At 36.2% G+C, this 22,060-nt stretch overlaps 1 protein-coding gene across 1 annotated transcript; it reads left to right on the top strand.

The window, feature by feature from the left end:
* The first annotated feature begins 236 nt into the window (after positions 1–236).
* Positions 237–14,636, top strand: LOC131620303 (probable glutathione S-transferase). Its single transcript, XM_058891336.1, has 4 exons — positions 237–675; positions 7,559–7,646; positions 13,713–14,052; positions 14,146–14,636. Exons 3-4 carry the CDS (start codon positions 13,738–13,740, stop codon positions 14,488–14,490), a joined length of 660 nt encoding a protein of 219 aa, XP_058747319.1. The 5' UTR covers positions 237–675; positions 7,559–7,646; positions 13,713–13,737; the 3' UTR covers positions 14,491–14,636.
* Positions 14,637–22,060: the final 7,424 nt, after the last annotated feature.

Genomic DNA, 22,060 nt, shown 5'->3' with positions numbered 1-22,060 from the left:
TTTTGTTTTAATTTAAAAGAAGAATATTTTTGTTTCCGTAAAAATTATTTATGAGCAAATTACGACTTGTTTAAAGGCAAATTATTTACGAGCAAATTATAGAATACCAAAAAAATATCTAGATATTTTCAAAATATTTTATTATTTTATTATATTATCATATATTAATAAATAATAATAATAATAATAATTATTTTTATATATACACACATGTGGGAGCAGGTAAAATCACAAACTCAGTTTCCTATCTTCTTTTTAAGTTTCACGTCTCTCTTCTTCTCTCTGCAAAATAGAAACCGCTCCTCCTCTCTTTCTCTAAACATAACTCCGCAGCCCTCCTTTCCTTGCACCGTTTCTGACCACCACAATCCTAAACAGAAAAACTATTACCACCACTATTTTCCTCACTTTTTCCTCTTTCTTGATCTATAAATTAATTTTAGATCAGAACAGTTCAAAATTTCACATCTCCACCTTCTCTTTTATTTTCCGGCCGCCGTGGATTTCAGATGAGAAAAATAAACTAATAAATCTTTTCCTCTTGATAACATCTACAAAACCCACAAATAAAATTCATGATCGGACAACCTTCTACCGAAAAACCACTGTACCGAAATTTGCATCACCGTGCCGGATATTATAACGTGTTCTGCCGCCGCCGTTCTGTGTTTGAGGGTGGGTTTCTCAACCTTGACATTTTGTTATTTCCTTTAAAACCTCAGAATTATTATAGATAAATTGAGATTATATGTCTAACTATGCTTTAGTTACTTATTAAAAAAATTAAATTACAAACTATTTCTAATCACCTTAGAATAAGACAGAATAAGGGATATTCTTATATATTACTAAATTTTGGATTCTATTTATTATTTGTGATTTTGAAAATTTAAAATTAATATATGATTTTAAAGAGAATAATGAATAAGAATCTGTTTATATGAGAATTTAATTTTGGTATCACAATTTAATAAAAACGATTTGCAGATTTGTTTTGTTTAAGGTTTTTTTTTTTTTGATGGAAAAAGCATTTCATTAAACTGCCAAGGAAACAGCAGAATTTAAGGTGGGATAAGAACCCAACCACATACAATCTCCTTGCCTATGCCCAATACTAACAAGGTTATGGGCAGCAGAGTTTTGATTCCTGGGAATGTAAATAACAGAGACTGATTTAAAACTACTACACAAAAACCTACAGTCAGCAGCAACCGGCTCGAGCACCGCATGATTTAGAACCCGATTAATACAATCAACAGCTACCAAACTATCCGATTGAACCAGAATTTCCTCAATGTTATTTTGGCGGGCGATATTGAGGCTCCATCGAATTGCCATGATTTCAGCCAAGGCCACTTCCGCGTTAGACGATTCCGCCTTGCTTGCAGACAGAATTATCCTTCCTCCCTCGCTGATCACACAACCAAAAGCTATATTTCCATCTTCAAAAACCCCGGCATCAGTTTGAATAACACACTTACCATCTCCATTCTCCGTTGCGCTATATAGAATTTTGTTCTTGATTACAATCTCCGGATTCCACTTGTTGAAATCCAACACAAAATCCTGAGCCATTCGAGCAACCTCTATCGGGGAAAGAGTTCTGGATTGAAAAACTAGGAGATTGCGAGCACGCCATAAATTATAAAGCAACGAACACAATTGTTGGACCGCCCCTCTATCCTTTTTAGACAACATAGCTTCCAGCCAAGTGGTGAGATCAGTGTCTGCTTGCAAACGCAGCCCCAGGATGGATGAGAAAAAAACTTGCTTCGCAAAATCACAATGCATCAGGATATGCTCCACATGTTCCAGACTAATATTACAAAATGGACACGAGGGATCAATTTCCATACCTTTTTTCCTCAGATTGCCACGAGTAGGTAGAATGTTTTTGACAGCCCTCCATAAAAAGTTACGCACCTTATTGTTGATCGGAGAATTCCAAATTAGTTTCCAAATCTTCTGAGTTTGTACATTGGAAGGGCCAGGATTTTTGTCAGCTTTCTCCTCCATACAAAGGTGGTACGCAGATCGGACCGAGTATTCACCATTTTTCTCAAAGTGCCAAATCAATTCATCCTCTATATGCTGTCTTGAAATGGAAATACTGAGAATGGAAGAAGCTTCAAGGGGGCTGAAGTATGATTCCACCAGATTCCTTTTCCAACCTCCTAACTCTTTATCAATCAAAACACACACTTTTGTTTCCGGTTCTAGAGATCCCAGTTGAGAAAAGGCTTTAAAACCTGCATTATCCGGAATCCACCTATCTCCTTTAATCGAGACCTTTTCTCCGTTTCCAATACGCCACCGTGAACCATTCTGAACCACTTTCTTTGCACTTAGAATGCTCCTCCAAGCATAGCTTGGGGAGTAACCAATAGAACTCAATTCAACATTGGAGCGAGGGTAATACTTGCCTTTGAACACTTTCTGCATAAGCGAATTTTTGTTGTTTAGCAAGCGCCAGAATTGTTTTCCTAGCAGGCTAGTATTAAAAGCACTTATTCCACGAAATCCGAGACCTCCATCCTGTTTTGATCTAGCCATTCTGTCCCAGCTTAGCCAATGAAGTTTTCCTTCGCCGTTCTTCGTACCCCACCAGAACTTTGCTATCAGCTTCTCAATCTCAGCACAAGTTGTTTCCGGCAGTTTATAACAGCTCATGATATAGCTTGGGATTGCTTGGGCGACCGCTTTAATAAGGACCTCCTTCCCGGCACGCGAAAGAAATCTCTCCTTCCAACCTTTGATCTTCTTCCATATCCTCTCCACAACCAATGCAAAAACTTCTTTCTTTGATCTCCCGAATATGACTGGCAGCCCCAGGTACTTGGCATGGCATTCCACTGTCTTTACTCCCATCCTGTTCCGGATAAAATCTTTGCCTTCTTCACTCACATTTCGACTAAAGGATGCCTCCGATTTGTCTAAATTCACCAACTGTCCAGAGCTATCTTGGTATTTCTTCAGGATTTCCATAATGTTTGAAGCTTCGCTTAGAGTTGCTCGTGCAAATAGAAGAGAGTCATCTGCAAAGAATAGATGTGAGATACTCGGGGCTTTGTGAGCAATCCTCAATCCATGAACGCTACCTTCCGCCACCGCCTTCTTGATAAGACCCGATAGTACATCTGCACAAAGAACAAACAAATAGGGTGAGAGAGGGTCCCCTTGACGGAGACCCCTGGTTGGTATAAAGCTTCGGCCTGGCTGCCCGTTTAGGAGAACGCGATAGGAGACCGTGGAGATACATCTTCCAATGAGCTCAGTGAAACTTTCAGGGAATCCCATAGAGGATAACACACATGTGATGAATTTCCATTCCAATCTATCATATGCCTTTGACATATCCAGCTTAAGAGCCATGTGACCTCTTTTGCCCTTCACTTTCTTTTTCAGCCAGTGAAAACATTCGAGCGCAATCAAAGCGTTATCTGTTATGAGACGACCCTGGATGAAGGCGCTTTGCTCCTCGTCTACAACTTCTGGCAGGATTCTCTTCAGTCTGTTAGATATCGTCTTTGTCACCATTTTCATCACGACATTACACAGGCTAATTGGACGGAAATCCTTCGGGGTGGATGGATTCTTCCCTTTTGGGATTAACGCAATGTTGGTGGTATTGATGCTGCTAGGGTTCTTGCCGTTGTTTAGAACATCCAGAACAAGCCTACTTACTTCCTCTCCAACAATATGCCAATATTTATGGTAGAACAAAGCCGGCAATCCATCAGGACCAGGGGCTTTTAGAGGATGCATTTGAGCCAGAGCTTCTTTAACTTCTTGCATTGTAAAAGGGGCTTCACACCATGACACATGTTCTTGCGATAGTTTGTCTCTCACAATACTGCACACCTCTTCCACCGCGCTAGGATTTGAGGACGTAAAAAGATTCACAAAATAATCCGATAGAATTCTCTCACAGTTTTCCTCCCCTTTCCACCATTGACCATTGTCGCCTCGCAATTTTGTAATTTTGTTAGTCTGTTTCCTCTGGTCAGCTTTCTTATGGAAGAACTTATTGTTCTTGTCACCATATTTCAGCCATAAAGCCCTGCTTCTCTGTCTCCACGCGACTTCGTCAATCCTCGAAAGGTTATCTCTTTGCTCTTCCAAGTTCCTGTATCTTCTAATGGATTCCTCACTAGCATCCCAATTACACTCCTCTTTGAGCAGGTTCTCTATACGGTTCAACTCTTTTCTAACAGCGCCAGTTTTGTACTCTTTGAAATGATCACTCAACTCGTTCATCGCTGCTAACTTACCCACTGTGTGCCTCGATCTATTTTGCCATATTGCCTTTATTACCCGTTCACACTTCGGGTCTTTGCTCCAATTCTCCTCAAATTTGAACTGGTACCTTTTTTTCCTCTCTTGCACCGCAGATTCTGCCTCAAGATCGATTCTAATAGCTGAATGGTCAGAACCATACCTGTGTAAGTGTGTCACTCTCAGCGGATTGAATCTGTTGATGAAGCTGTTTGAAGCAAAAGCCCTGTCAAGCCGACACTGAATATTATCCTCTCCACTTCTTCCATTGGACCATGTGAACGGGTATCCGACGTATCCAATATCTGAAAGCTCACATGCTGCTAATGCTTGTCTGCCCCAAGACATTTGGGTGGATGATCTGATGTTTCCTCCTTTCTTCTCCCCTTCACAGAGAATATCGTTAAAGTCACCAAAGCTAATTGTTCTGTTACCTCCACTTCTAGTGAGATTTTGAAGGAGGGTCCATGTGTGTCTCTTGTTCTGCTCACTTGGGTATCCGTAGATTCCGTTAAATGCCCACCCCTGAGTATCCAAATTGTCAGCTACATTACCACTGATGTGGTTTGGAGAATAAGAGGTAATTTCCACGTCTAGATTCTCATTCCACCAAAGCAAAAGACCACCTGCTCGATCCTTTCCAGTCCCTGTGCAATCCACGCTAACACCACCATAGAAAATAGTTCTCATTTTCAGATTTTGGGCCTCATGTTGTTTCAAACGGGTTTCCATTAAGAAAACCAGGTCGGGATTTTCGTTTCTAAGGAGCCTCAACAAGGCTCGAACTGCCCGGGGACTCCCTAAACCCCGGCAGTTCCAACTTACCACTTTCATTGTTGTAGGCGGTGTTGGTTTTCCAACACCACCTCTGGTTCATTCTTTGTAAGTTCCTCTTCCTCTTGGCCTTTCAACTTCTTCTCTCCTTTTCCACATGATTCTGTCGTCCCATCTATGATCATAACATCCACTAGATTTCGCTTACCGCATTCAATCTCTTTTGCAACAGTCTTAGCAGTGGTCGTTTTCCTAGTGTTTTGACGCCGCACCCACTTACGTTTCTTACTTTTGCCTTCCTTCGATAACTCCTTACTATCTTTCCCAACATTAGAAATGTCTACTGCTCCCAACGACTCCGCCATTGCTTCAATCTCTAAAGTTGCTTTCCCCGTCTCCTTTCCTTTCTGCTCTATGCTGCTTCCCGGCAGATGCACCACTTGGTTGTTCTTGCTTCTAGGAATAGCTTTGGCTTCAATCTGAATTCTAACTTGCTCCTGCTCCACCTCTTCTTCATCAACTACTTTGTTCTTACCAGCGGTCTCGCATCTACTTTGGCTAGACGATATATTAAATAGATTCTTGCTACACGAGCTAGACGATGTATCCCTCTTTTTTGGCTCATCCTGGACTCTCGGCAATGGGGATGCTCGCAACCAGGCCCCAAAAGCAAGGTCTTGCTCTTCAATATCTTCAAACCCCTCTTCACTTAGATCTCCCACTTCCTCACAGTCTTTAATCTGGTGCCCAAGCTTTCCACAAATAAAACAGAAAGTTGGCAAACGTTCGTATTTAAAGTGTACTCTTAGGTTCTTTTCCTTGAATCTCACTACAGTTCCCCTTTTGAGTGGCTTCCTTAGATCAATGTTTACCTTAATCCTCAGAAAACGACCATTCCTATGAGCTTCCTTAGTGTCGAGTTCCTCGAATTCTCCAAGTATGCCTCCTAGTTTCCTTGCCATTGCCTCAGATCTGAGCAATAAAGGTAATTCATACACACGAACCCAGAATGTACCGTAGTGCATGTTCAATTCCGATGGTTGTTCTTCGCCTGTGATTCTGCTGAGTACTAGTAAGTTTCTGTCAAAGCTCCAAGGCCCGGTCTTCAATATATTCTCCATTTCTCTCCTTGTTGAGAACCGAAATAGGAATAGATTCTTATTTAGTTCTTGTGCTTCAACTGGATTTTTAAGCTTCCAGGCTCCTAGCATGGTACTGATAAAGGCTTTTGAGTTGAAATTGTTATCCGTCCATAACCTTCCTGCTAGTGTTCGCTGGAAAATTTCCCCTTCACATACTTCTTCGATTTCCGCTGTAATCCCTTCCTCTTCCTCCTTCGAGAAATCAACAGATCTCCATTTATCCATGTTGAGAAGGTTCAGGTCCTCACAGACTGAACTCGCTGTTGGGTAAGTCACACGAGAGATTCTTGAAAGATCAAGAATCAAGCAAACCACAAGAGTGGTGAAAAAACCAGAAATCAAACTGGGAAGGAAACACAAGAGTGTTGAAGATAACTCTCAAACCCTAGGGTAAGAGAGGGGTGGACACGATAAGTTCTAGAGAGAAGTAGGAGACTCTCTCTCTAAAGCACGTGAGTATCTGTTGAGCTATTTGTTTTGTTTAAGGTTTCAAAAGTGGATATGGCGTTTCTAATTAAATCCATTAGTAAAATCGTATTTCTTAATTTTTATTCACAGTTTTAGAATTTTGTTAATGTTTATTATTACTAATGGCCATTCAAATTTTAATTTATTTGTTAATATTAATGGTTGGTTTTTTAAAATAATTCAATAGTTATTCTAACAATTTAAAACAATTTAAGAAGTGTGTATTCTCTTTTTAAACATTAACATTCCATTATATATTCTAAAAGTTTTAATTACCACGAATCCCATTATGTTTTGGGTGAAAATTATCTTAGAAAAATTTATACCTTAACTAATTTGGACATCAAATTATTATATCAATTGTATTTGGAAATAAAAATATCAAAACCTATTTTGGTTAGCAGTATCAAATTACGTTATGAGATTGAGATTGAAATTTCAAAACAAAGAATTATATTTGTTTTTATATCAACTATTATCCAATTTCTTCCAATTTCTATCCAATAAAAAGAATATATTTATAGTTTTATTCAATTCTAAATAAAGGTTAATTTTATTTTGGGATATGTTTTAAAAAGAAAGTTCTGATGCCGAAAAAATTTTAAGAACGAAATAGTTTATTATTTTAAATAAATACTATTCTTATGAAATAGTTTATTATTTTAAATAAGAAATATTATTCTTATTTTATTATTTTTTATGATATTGAATTCATAATTTGGACTAAATGTTTGAAGATTAATAAAAATTATTGATTTTAACTTCAATCTCAAACGTATGTTTAAATTATTATAAATAAACATAATTCATAAATATCAATCAATACTATTCTCTTGTATATTTAATGATGTAGTTGTGGATGTAGTTGAATTGTATTGACGGTTGTGTATATTAAAAAGGTTGAAAGTGTGAACCAGACACGAGACTTTGTTAAGAGACAGATTGTGCTCGCATAACGTAAGTTGAACGTGTGGAAAGCTTGTTAAGGTTAGGGCGCTCTCTAACTATCTCATGTAGACTGGAAATGCCGGATACTTGAATGCATGTGTAATTGCTTTTTGATGTGAAATTGTGAGTTGTTTGCTTGATTGTGTGATGCTGCTTGTTTGCCCAATTGGGGATGTGTGCTTGTATTATGATGCTAAATTTGTGACTGTGCTTTCATATAATTTTGGATAAATATATGAATTGATTATTGAGAAATAATGACGTTGCATATATATATATATATATATATATATATATATATATATATATATATATATATATATATATATATATATATATATATATATATATATATATATATATATATGCTCATGCATTTCATAGTTACGTGGCTATCGGAGAGGAGTCACGAGGTGCACACCGGAGAGGTGGCACGGGGTATTGTCCGAGGTTGAAAGGGTCACCGTTTTGGTGATTGTTGTTGTTGATGACCGAAAATTGGTTTCGTAGTTTCTTTGATCTTTGTTCGAAAAGACGGGGAAGCAAAGGGTTCCCACAGACGGTGCCACTAATCTTACCTGATCAGAAGGATCGTCAAGGTCGGGACCGTGGTGGATTTCTATGAACTGGGGGGTGTACCTGCAAGGTACTCCGATGCCAAAGTAAGTTTGAGAGCAAGGAGAGCAAGTACATAAGAGATATATTAGAGTGAAAAATGAATACCTGACCCTTTAATGAAAGAGGTTATTTATAGCCCCGACAATGGGCTAATATTTTCTAATTGGGTCAAGTTCCTTGGAGGCCCACGTGCTAGGAAACTGCCAAAATCTTACGTGGTAGGGCTGAGTCAGTAAATGACTCACATTTTGGATAAATGGAGCATAGGGTTCGGAGAAAGCTGTCAGAATTCCTCGCTAATATGTTTGACCACGTGCTTTTCCATGAGCACGTGGGATTGATGCTTACAACGGCTAGTACACGCGTGTATTGGGCCTGGAACGGAGTTGGGCCTGTTCGGCCAAGGCTAAGGGGTTGGGCCTATTCGGCCACATTCTAAGTGTTGGGCCTACTCGGCCCAGACCAGAGCATTAAATATTTAACATAATAGAAAAACTAATAATATAATCAAAGAATGTTGATTATATTAATGTATAATATTTAAAAGAGAAATATTCAATAGAATAGAGATAAAATTTAGTGAGTTGAGAAAAATCAATGTTATTTTTTAAAGTAAGACAATATAAATATTAATATGTATTTTTTAAAATTTATAATTATGCGAATCTAATAGGCTACCTACAACCCATATATCTAATAGGCTTTTTAGGATAGGGTTAAAAAAGTCCTAAAAAGTATAGACTCCAATTTTAAAGTCCAAACCCTATGAATTTTCCAGTCTGAAGAACCGACCCATATAGACTGGCCATTTTGAAAAATCCAATCAAAGATATCTTATGATGAAGCGACTATAATTAACAAACATAAACATAAGTTTAAAAATAATTATGATAAAAGTCAAAGATATCTATTATCTAAAGATTATAATATAATTGACAGACACCGTAAAAACTCTACATAAACAATATATAAATTAAGTTTTATAAAATGATTATTTTTGTAAACAATCATATAAATACACAAAAATCATTTGCAGATATATTAATAAATAAATAAAAATAAGAGAAAAAACAAGTTGTTTATGCCATTGAATTCTCCAATAAATTTAATTATTCATTGGGTGGGTGTATATATATATATATATATATATATATATATATATATATATATATATATATATATATGTGGTGGATTTCTGTGAACTGGGGGGTGTACCTGCAAGGTACTCCGATGCCAAAGTAAGTTTGAGAGCAAGGAGAGCAAGTACAGAAGAGATATATTAGAGTGAAAAATGAATACCTGACCCTTTAATGAAAGAGGTTATTTATAGCCCCGACAATGGGCTAATATTTCCTAATTGGGTCAAGTTCCTTGGAGGCCCACGTGCTAGGAAACTGCCAAAATCTTACGTGGTAGGGCTGAGTCAGTAAATGACTCACATTTTGGATAAATGGAGCATAGGGTTCGGAGAAAGCTGTCAGAATTCCTCGCTAATATGTTTGACCACGTGCTCTTCCATGAGCACGTGGGATTGATGCTTACAACGGCTAGTACACGCGTGTATTGGGCCTGGAACAGAGTTGGGCCTGTTCGGCCAAGGCTAAGGGGTTGGGCCTATTCGGCCACATTCTAAGTGTTGGGCTTACTCGGCCCAGACCAGAGCATTAAATATTTAACATAATAGAAAAACTAATAATATAATCAAAGAATGTTGATTATATTAATGTATAATATTTTAAAGAGAAATATTCAATAGAATAGAGATAAATTTTAGTGAGTTGAGAAAAATCAATATTCTTTTTTAAAGTAAGACAATATAAATATTAATATGTATTTTTTAAAATTTATAATTATGCGAATCTAATAGGCTACCTACAACCCATATATCTAATAGGCTTTTTAGGATAGGGTTAAAAAAGTCCTAAAAAGTATAGACTCCAATTTTAAAGTTCAAACCCTATGAATTTTCCAGTCTGAAGAACCGACCCATATAGACTGGCCATTTTGAAAAATCCAATCAAAGATATCTTATGATGAAGCGACTATAATTAACAAACATAAACATAAGTTTAAAAATAATTATGATAAAAGTCAAAGATATCTATTATCTAAAGATTATAATATAATTGACAGACACCGTAAAAACTCTACATAAACAATATATAAATTAAGTTTTATAAAATGATTATTTTTGTAAACAATCATATAAATACACAAAAATCATTTGCAGATATATTAATAAATAAATAAAAATAAGAGAAAAAACAAGTTGTTTATGCCATTGAATTCTCCAATAAATTTAATTATTCATTGGGTGGGTGTATATATATATATATATATATATATATATATATATATATATATATATATATATATATATATATATATATATATATATATATATATATATATATATATATATATATATATATATATATATATATATATATATATATATATATATATGTGTGTGGTGGATTTCTGTGAACTGGGGGGTGTACCTGCAAGGTACTCCGATGCCAAAGTAAGTTTGAGAGCAAGGAGAGCAAGTACAGAAGAGATATATTAGAGTGAAAAATGAATACCTGACCCTTTAATGAAAGAGGTTATTTATAGCCCCGACAATGGGCTAATATTTCCTAATTGGGTCAAGTTCCTTGGAGGCCCACGTGCTAGGAAACTGCCAAAATCTTACGTGGTAGGGCTGAGTCAGTAAATGACTCACATTTTGGATAAATGGAGCATAGGGTTCGGAGAAAGCTGTCAGAATTCCTCGCTAATATGTTTGACCACGTGCTTTTCCATGAGCACGTGGGATTGATGCTTACAACGGCTAGTACACGCGTGTATTGGGCCTGGAACGGAGTTGGGCCTGTTCGGCCAAGGCTAGGGGGTTGGGCCTATTCGGCCACATTCTAAGTGTTGGGCCTACTCGGCCCAGACCAGAGCATTAAATATTTAACATAATAGAAAAACTAATAATATAATCAAAGAATGTTGATTATATTAATGTATAATATTTAAAAGAGAAATATTCAATAGAATAGAGATAAAATTTAGTGAGTTGAGAAAAATCAATGTTCTTTTTTAAAGTAAGACAATATAAATATTAATATGTATTTTTTAAAATTTATAATTATGCGAATCTAATAGGCTACCTACAACCCATATATCTAATAGGCTTTTTAGGATAGGGTTAAAAAAGTCCTAAAAAGTATAGACTCCAATTTTAAAGTCCAAACCCTATGAATTTTCGAGTCTGAAGAACCGACCCATATAGACTGGCCATTTTGAAAAATCCAATCAAAGATATCTTATGATGAAGCGACTATAATTGACAAACATAAACATAAGTTTAAAAATAATTATGATAAAAGTCAAAGATATCTATTATCTAAAGATTATAATATAATTGACAGACACCGTAAAAACTCTACATAAACAATATATAAATTAAGTTTTATAAAATGATTATTTTTGTAAACAATCATATAAATACACAAAAATCATTTGCAGATATATTAATAAATAAATAAAAATAAGAGAAAAAACAAGTTGTTTATGCCATTGAATTCTCCAATAAATTTAATTATTCATTGGGTGGGTGTATATATATATATATATATATATATATATATATATATATATATATATATATATATATATATATATATATATATATATATATATATATATATATATATATATATATATATATATATATATATATATATATATATATATATATATATATATATATATATATATATATATATATATATATATATGTGGTGGATTTCTGTGAACTGGGGGGTGTACCTGCAAGGTACTCCGATGCCAAAGTAAGTTTGAGAGCAAGGAGAGCAAGTACAGAAGAGATATATTAGAGTGAAAAATGAATACCTGACCCTTTAATGAAAGAGGTTATTTATAGCCCCGACAATGGGCTAATATTTCCTAATTGGGTCAAGTTCCTTGGAGGCCCACGTGCTAGGAAACTGCCAAAATCTTACGTGGTAGGGCTGAGTCAGTAAATGACTCACATTTTGGATAAATGGAGCATAGGGTTCGGAGAAAGCTGTCAGAATTCCTCGCTAATATGTTTGACCACGTGCTTTTCCATGAGCACGTGGGATTGATGCTTACAACGGCTAGTACACGCGTGTATTGGGCCTGGAACGGAGTTGGGCCTGTTCGGCCAAGGCTAAGGGGTTGGGCCTATTCGGCCACATTCTAAGTGTTGGGCCTACTCGGCCCAGACCAGAGCATTAAATATTTAACATAATAGAAAAACTAATAATATAATCAAAGAATGTTGATTATATTAATGTATAATATTTAAAAGAGAAATATTCAATAGAATAGAGATAAAATTTAGTGAGTTGAGAAAAATCAATGTTCTTTTTTAAAGTAAGACAATATAAATATTAATATGTATTTTTTAAAATTTATAATTATGCGAATCTAATAGGCTACCTACAACCCATATATCTAATAGGCTTTTTAGGATAGGGTTAAAAAAGTCCTAAAAAGTATAGACTCCAATTTTAAAGTCCAAACCCTATGAATTTTCGAGTCTGAAGAACCGACCCATATAGACTGGCCATTTTGAAAAATCCAATCAAAGATATCTTATGATGAAGCGACTATAATTGACAAACATAAACATAAGTTTAAAAATAATTATGATAAAAGTCAAAGATATCTATTATCTAAAGATTATAATATAATTGACAGACACCGTAAAAACTCTACATAAACAATATATAAATTAAGTTTTATAAAATGATTATTTTTGTAAACAATCATATAAATACACAAAAATCATTTGCAGATATATTAATAAATAAATAAAAATAAGAGAAAAAACAAGTTGTTTATGCCATTGAATTCTCCAATAAATTTAATTATTCATTGGGTGGGTGTATATATATATATATATATATATATATATATATATATATATATATATATATATATATATATATATATATATATAAGTCCTAATTCAATCGACTAATATCAATATTATTAAGTTAGGGATCATGATTGATTTGAACTCAAAATTGTCGGAATGACTTGATGATACATTAGAGACCCTAAAAACATTTTATTGTTAAGATTTAGGTATAAAAATAGCAATGATGAGGTAGATAAGTTTGATGAAGTAGATATGTACACTATAAATGTAATATCTTTAATGTGTCACATACATGATGGTAGCCATATCCAAGTAAATTAGAAGAACAACTAAGAATTTACATTTATAGATTGAGTAACAAAATTATTCAAATTTGTAATTTAAGAGACCAAATTAAGAATATAATAGACAATGTTATGTGTTGAATTATTGGAATGTCCATGTCAACTTTTCATCACTTTCTTATCTTATTACTTGCTAACAGTCTTATCACGCACATGTGATTTTCTAGTGCCAAAAAGATTCAGAATCTCTAAAAAATTTGCTCTGGTTGATTATTTGTGCAGGGCTTTGGTTGTCTCTTTTACAAAAATGGCAGAGGAGTTAATATTGCTAGATGAATGGCTCAGTATGTTTGGTATGAGAGCAAGGATAGCATTGGCTGAAAAAGGGATAGAGTATGTGTACAAGGAAGAAGATCTGGACAACAAGAGCCAAATGCTTTTGCAAATGAATCCAATTCACAAGAAGATTCCAGTTCTTATCCATAAGGGAAAACCCGTTTGTGAGTCTATAAACATTGTTGAGTATATTGATCAAGTTTGGAATGATAGTGTTCCATTTCTACCCTCAGATCCTTATCAGAAATCTCAAGCCAGATTTTGGGCTGATTTTATCAACAAGAAGGTAAGTTTATATAGCCAATTCAATGACTTAACGTATAAGTAAGTTATAGTTGCATACTAGACAATAAAAATGTTTATCTTGTCCCTTTTGCAGGTTGGTGATGTTGGGGGGAGAATATGGCCTGGAAAGAGAGATGAGATTGAAGTGGCAAAAAAGGAGTTGATTGAAGGGTTAAAGGAGTTGGAGAATATGCTTGGAAACAAACCTTATTTTGGTGGTCACACATTTGGGTTTGTTGACATTGCTTTGATCCCTTTTTACAGTTGGTTTCATACTTATGAGGAGTTATGCAACTTTAAAGTTGAGGCAGAGTGTGATAAGCTGATTGCTTGGGCAAAGAGATGCAAACAAAGGGAGAGTGTTTCCAAATCTATTGCTGATGAAAAAGATGTGTATTATTACGTTGCTAACTATAGGAAGAGGTTTGACTTGGATTGAGAAGACACTCTGGAATCTGTGAGAAATTTAACATGTTATTAGTCTTGTCTTTTTGAATTGGATTCTAAGATATTTGGTTTTTCCTGTTAGTGTTTGGTCTTGTCTTCTTGATTTCCTTTAAAATATATTTTGCTACTTTGTTGCTATATGGTTCTAATACCCCTCAATTTCACTACATGATATAACTCTAAAATGCAGTTTTTTCTTATGTCCAACAATTAATGTAAATTTATGAACTGTGAATACAAGATTACACTCAAAGATGTTTTTGATTTATGGCAAACTCAAATAAGCATTCAAATAACAAGGAGAAATTTGATCACTCATGAAAGCAAGCACAAGGTGATCCACTTGGCATATAAGTCGACTCAACACAAGCTGGACATGAAAAATGCAGAAAATCAGCAGTTAGGTCGACCTACTATCAACCTAGGTCGACCTAAAATGAAGGAAAATCCATATACCTCTGCTAGGTCGACTCACAGACCATTTAGGTCGACTCAAAATGAAGAAATCTTCACATCAGTCTGTTAGGTCGACCTACATGGCAACTAGGTCGACCTGATCTGTGAAAAAGTCTCCAGAATGCATCAGAAAAGGATTCTGGTCGACCTACTCCTTCAACAGGTCGACCTAACTGGGAGAAAAATTCTGCAAGCTCTGTTAGGTCGACCTAAGCACTACAAGTGGTCGACCTAACTGATCAAGAAAGTTCAAAAATCAGTTTTTCTTGGTTCTAACTGTTATGCAATCATATATATTGTGCAAGGGTAATTATTCAATCAACACCAACGACTGAAAGATACACAAACGCTTCTCATCTTCGTTCTTCATCATCTCCAACACAATTACACATAATCATTCTTGCGTTGCGGGTTAGTGATGAGTTCGATAACGTCCATGGAACGGAATTGAAGATTCCTAGTGGGTGAAGGTTCGTGGGGTTTGTTGGTGAATAAAATCTGCGGGTTTTGTCCTCCTCGACGGGTGGTTCTTGGGGGTTTTTATCAAGAGGCGTTCATTGAGGATTCGACTGAGTGTAACGATTGAGGAACGGGGAGTTCAAGGAATCAAGACACTGCAGAAGGGAATCAAAGTGAAGCTCTTGGATAACCTTGATCTGGCTCAAGATTAAGGGGGAAGAAGATTCAAAGGATCGACATAATTGGTTTATCGTTTATCGCTTTGTTATCTTCTTTGTATATACTACTTTCAACATTAATGAAAGATTACCCAATTTCAATTTGGAATTGGGGGCAGACGTAGTCGTAGCGAGGACGATCGACGAACTGCCTAAACAAATATCGTGTTCTTGTCGCTTTTACTTTCTCTTTTACTTTCTGTTCATAATTGGTTATAAGCACCAAGTGTTTGTGTTTTTGCTTGATCCAATCTTACTGCATTGCAAATCAAAGTTGTCAATCTAGAAGTTAGTTGGATTTCAGTTGTTAAACGTATTGGTTAGCTATCATATTACTTCACCATCAATTCCACTTATTCTTTGGTTTTGAAACACGTACGATCTTTGCAATAGCGGTCCAGAATAGACGCAAGTCGATTCAGAACCGCTTTCGCTCGAGTCAGTAGAAAAATCCTTAAAAACTTAGAGAGATCTATTCACCCCCCCCTCTAGATCCTTAGGCCAGCGTCTAACAAGTGGCATCAAGAGCTCTGGTTTATTCCGTGCTACGTGAAACACTTATTGGAAAGATGGCTTCTGGACCTAAAGGGGCTCATAATAGAGCTCCAGTTTTCAACGGAGAAAACTACGGCTATTGGAAGGATTGTATGTGTGTCCATATCAATGCAATTGATAGGAACATCTGGACAGCTATTGTCAATGGTCCATTTCAGATCACTATGACAAATGCAGCTGGTGCAGTTGTTCCAAAACCAGAAGATACTTGGAATGCTGAAGATGAAAAGAAATATGCATACGATTGGAAAGCGAGAAACATTCTAATCTCAGCTCTAGGAGTTGATGAATACTATCGCGTTTCCCATTGTAGATCAGCTAAAGCTATGTGGGACACATTGCAAGTTGCCCACGAGGGAACGGATGATGTCAAACTAGCTAGGATCAATACGTTAACTCAAGAGTTCGAACTTTTCCACATGGAAGATGGTGAAACCATCGAAAGCATGCAGAAAAGATTCGTTCACCTGAAAAATCGATTAAATTCTCTTGATAGACCGGTTTCCAATGCAGTTGCTACTAACAAAATCTTAAGGTGTTTGAACAGGGAATGGCAGCCCAAAGTTACAGCAATTAAGGAAGCAAATGATCTCAACACTTTAGACATTACCACTCTCTTTGGTAAACTAGAGGAACATGAACAGCATCTTAAATGCCTTGACATGCATGAGAAGAGGACAAAGAAAGAAAAGAACATGGAGAAAGAGGTAGAGAAGAAGTCAATAGCTCTAAAAGCTTCGAGCTCCAAGACCTCAAAACGAGAGCCAAAGGATAGTGACACAAGTGATGACGAAGACTCCGATGATGAGGAAATGGGACTGTTTGTGCGAAGATACAACAAATATCTAAAGAAAAATGGAGCAAAACATTCCGACAAAGGATTGATCAACTATAGAAAGCAATCAAACATGTTCAAACAAGATGACGACAACAAAGGAAAGATCAAAGGTCTTTGCTTCAATTGTGGGAAAGCCGGTCACTACAAACCGGATTGTCCATACCTTAAGAAAGAAAAGGAGAAGAACCAAAGCAAAGGTCATAACAAATCTAAAAGAGCTTACATAGCATGGGAAAGTGATTCATCTAGTGAAAGCTCGTCAAGCGATGAAGAAGAATCAGCAAACCTATGTCTCATGGCTCATCAAAACAAGAAAAAGAAAGCTGTAAGTCATCTCAAACCTGAACTCGTAGATAAGGTATCTCATTCTCAACTAAAACTTGCTTTTGAAGAATTACATAGAGATGCAATTAAAGCTTTCAAACTTTTGGCCTCAAATAAGAAAATATTTTCATACCTTGAATCAAAAGTTGAGAAAACCGAAAGGGATATGGAAGCTTTAAAACAATCTATGCTAAACATTCAAAAGGACAAAGTTGAATTAGATCCTACATCATGGTTTGGTTGTGAGACATGTCACATTTGGCAAAAAGAAGTAAGAGATCTAAAAGCCAAGTTAGACAAGGCTCTACAACCAAAAGTGACTTTTGCGGTTGATCCAAACAAGTTCAAAAGATCGTATACTCCTTTATATAGTAAATACACTTTTGTACCAAAAGTATCAACTAGCAAAACTCCATATTCTCATCATATTACCTGTCATTATTGTTGCAAAAAGGGACATACCATTGAAAAATGCAAATTTAGGAGAATTTTAGTTCCTAAAGGAGTATTTCAATGGTTGCCTAAGTGCAACAAATTGTGTACTCACTACCAAGGACCCAATGAAAATTGGGGACCTCCCTCTTTAAATTAATCTTGCAGGAAAAGTGTCTTGACATTGCCGAAAGGTTGTGGTTCCTTGATAGCGGATGTTCAAGACACATGACTGGAGACCTATCTCTTTTCGTTGAGTTTCAAGCAAAGAAAAAGGGGTATGTCACCTATGGAGATAACAATCGTGGAGCCATACTTGGTAAAGGAAGTGTTGGTAACCCTTCTACCACTACTATAACTGATGTGCTGCTAGTAGAAGGTCTTAAACATAATCTTTTAAGTATAAGTCAATTGTGCGACAAAGATTTTAAAGTAATGTTTACAAATTCCGGATGCACAATAGAACATACTAAGAAAAGAGACATTATGTTTAAGGGCTTAAGAGTAAACAACATCTACATGCTAAACTTGGATGAGGTATCTAAGTCTAGTACCAAATGTCTAGTTGCTCTAGGCGATGACTCATGGCTTTGGCATAGATATTGGCATAGACGTCTCGCCCATATAAACTTTGACTTACTAAATAAAGTTGTCTCAAAAGATTTAGTAATCGGCTTACCCAAAATGAATTTTTCAAAAGATCATCTATGTGATGCTTGTCAAAAGGGAAAGCAAACAAAAATCTCTTTTAAATCAAAGAACGTGGTTTCAACATCACGCCCTCTTGAACTACTTCACATGGATCTCTTTGGCCCTTCAAGGACTAAAAGCATAGGTGGAAACACCTATGGTTTTGTCATTGTCGATGATTACTCGAGATTTTGTTGGACAATCTTTTTACCTAGTAAGGATCAAACTTTTCCAGCCTTTACAAAATTTGCAAGATTATGTCAAAACAAAATGAACAACAAAATAGTTGCAATTCGAAGTGATCACGGTGGAGAATTTGAAAACATTTCTTTTGAAAAATACTGTGATAAACATGGAATTGAGCATAACTTTTCAGCTCCTAGAACACCTCAACAAAACGGAGTAGTTGAACGTAAAAATCGTGTTCTAGAGGAGCTGGCAAGAACAATGCTGAATGAGGGTAATCTACCAAAGTATTTCTGGGCTGACGCAATTAGTACAGCATGTTATGTTTTGAATAGGATAACAATACGTCCTATACTGAACAAAACTCCCTATGAATTACTAAAGGGTAGAAAACCAAATGTATCTCATCTCCATGTATTCGGTTGCAAGTGTTTTGTTTTGAACAATGGTAAGGATAATCTTGGCAAATTCGATGCTAAAGCTGATGAGGGCATATTCCTTGGTTACTCACAATCTAGCAAAGCATATCGAATATATAATAAGAGATTACTTATAGTAGAAGAGTCAGTACACGTTTCTTTTGATGAATCTTATGCAAAATATGTCGAGAAAGGTCTTTCATTTAATGGTGCAGGTCCATCCACTGAAGACATTGTCAAGGATAAGGAAGATGAGGATGAGAGTATTGTAAAGAAAGATGCTAAGAAAGAGAAAGACGAGTCTCAAAATGAAAATGAAAAAGAAAGCATCTCAAACAATGTAGAACTTCCCAAGGCCTGGACAAACGTGAAAGACCATCCAATTGACAATATAATAGGAGACATCTCAAGGGGCGTTACAACACGCTCAAAGATAAGTAACTTCTGCCATCATTTTGCTTTTGTTTCACAAGTTGAGCCGAAAAACGCTAAGGACGCATTACTTGATGAGCATTGGCTAATGGCCATGCAAGAAGAATTAAACCAATTTAAACGGAATGATGTTTGGGACTTAGTCCCTCATCCGGGAGATCATCAAGTAATAGGCACTAGATGGGTTTTTCGTAACAAACTTGATGAAAACGGTGTTATTACTAGAAACAAAGCTAGATTAGTTGCTCAAGGTTACAATCAAGAAGAAGGTATTGATTATGAAGAGACATACGCTCCTGTAGCACGTCTCGAAGCTATTCGCCTCTTACTTGCTTATGCGTGTTCTAAAGACTTCAAACTATTCCAAATGGATGTTAAGAGTGCCTTTCTAAATGGCTATATAAATGAAGAAGTCTATGTTGCTCAGCCACCCGGCTTTGAGAATTACATGTATCCAACTCATGTTTATAAGCTGAAACGTGCTCTATACGGTCTTAAACAAGCCCCTCGGGCTTGGTACGAACGTTTGAGCAAATTTCTCCTTAGTCAAGGGTACTCTAGGGGTAAAGTTGATACTACTCTCTTTATTAAAAGAAAAGATAAGGATATTCTCTTAGTCCAAATTTATGTAGATGATATTATATTTGGGTCCACTAATGCAAAACTTGTCAAAGACTTTTCTAAGCTTATGCAGAGTGAATTTGAGATGAGTCTCATGGGTGAACTAAATTTCTTCCTTGGCCTACAAATCAAGCAACTCAGTCATGGAACGTTTGTGAATCAAACTAAATATTGTACGGAGCTGCTCAAAAGATTTGGAATGAGTGAAGCAAAGGAAATTGACACACCTATGGCAACAAATACAAATCTAGACAAAGATGAGAAAGGTAAAGAGGTTGACGTGAAATTATACCGAGGTATGATAGGTTCACTATTGTATCTTACTGCTTCAAGACCAGACATTATGTTTAGTGTGTGTATGTGTGCAAGATATCAATCTTGTCCAAAAGAATCTCACTTGAAAGCTGTCAAAAGAATTCTGCGATACTTACGTGGAACTACTACATATGGCCTATGGTATCCAAAAGGAAATGAGGGTCATTTGGTAGGATTCTCCGATTCAGATTTTGCTGGCTGCAAATCCGATAGAAAAAGCACTAGTGGAACGTGTCATCTATTCTCAAACTCACTAATAAGTTGGCATAGTAAGAAACAAGTATCGGTTGCATTATCCACTGCTGAGGCAGAATATGTAGCTGCTGGAAGCTGCTGTGCACAAATATTATGGCTCAAGCAACAACTTCTTGACTTTGGTATTAAGCTTGATCACATACCTATCATGTGTGACAACACAAGCGCCATAAACTTGAGTAAAAATCCTGTCCTACACTCACGTACCAAACACATTGAAGTAAGGCATCACTTCCTACGAGATCATGTAGAGAAAGGAGACGTTACTTTTGAACATGTAGAAAGCAAGAAGCAACTAGCTGACATCTTCACAAAACCGCTAGCAACAGAGCAATATTTCAACATTCGTAGGGAATTAGGGATACTCGATATCTCTAATTTGGGCTAATTACGTTTGTCTTCTCTTAATATTATTTCTTTACTTTATGTATATATCTATGTGTCTTGCTAACAATTTTTAGCATAAAGGTAGCTCATCATCAAGCCAGGCGTCATATTGAACAAGCGGTAACATAATTGGTGTTCACTTCCAAAAATATTATTGATACTATAATATGCTATCAATTAACATGCTTATAGTGACCTCATGCATAAAAACTGCTCCTGCTCACATATGTGTCTCATTCTACCATTAACTACCTTTTACCTACTATACTATACATGCTAGCATTATTATCTATGGTTCTCTTGTTACTCTTCTCCTGTTTTCTCTTTTTGATGTTGACAAAGGGGGAGATAGCTGCTGAGTGTACGGGGGAGCTTTGTTGAGAGAGATGCTCGATGTACGGGGGAGTCTTTTGAGTCCTTGCCACTTACTACCAAAGCTCTTGAGTATTGGTTTGCCATCATCAAAAAGGGGGAGTTTGTGAATACAAGATTACACTCAAAGATGTTTTTGATTTATGGCAAACTCAAATAAGCATTCAAATAACAAGGAGAAATTTGATCACTCATGAAAGCAAGCACAAGGTGATCCACTTGGCATATAAGTCGACTCAACACAAGCTGGACATGAAAAATGCAGAAAATCAGCAGTTAGGTCGACCTACTATCAACCTAGGTCGACCTAAAATGAAGGAAAATCCATATACCTCTGCTAGGTCGACTCACAGACCATTTAGGTCGACTCAAAATGAAGAAATCTTCACATCAGTCTGTTAGGTCGACCTACATGGCAACTAGGTCGACCTGATCTGTGAAAAAGTCTCCAGAATGCATCAGAAAAGGATTCTGGTCGACCTACTCCTTCAACAGGTCGACCTAACTGGGAGAAAAATTCTGCAAGCTCTGTTAGGTCGACCTAAGCACTACAAGTGGTCGACCTAACTGATCAAGAAAGTTCAAAAATCAGTTTTTCTTGGT

The sequence above is a fragment of the Vicia villosa genome, linkage group LG7 (genome assembly GCF_029867415.1).
Source record: "Vicia villosa cultivar HV-30 ecotype Madison, WI linkage group LG7, Vvil1.0, whole genome shotgun sequence".
Classification (NCBI taxonomy): Eukaryota; Viridiplantae; Streptophyta; class Magnoliopsida; order Fabales; family Fabaceae; genus Vicia; species Vicia villosa.
The sequence above is the reverse complement of the archived record's forward strand: the minus strand, read 5'-3'. Positions and strand labels throughout refer to the sequence as shown.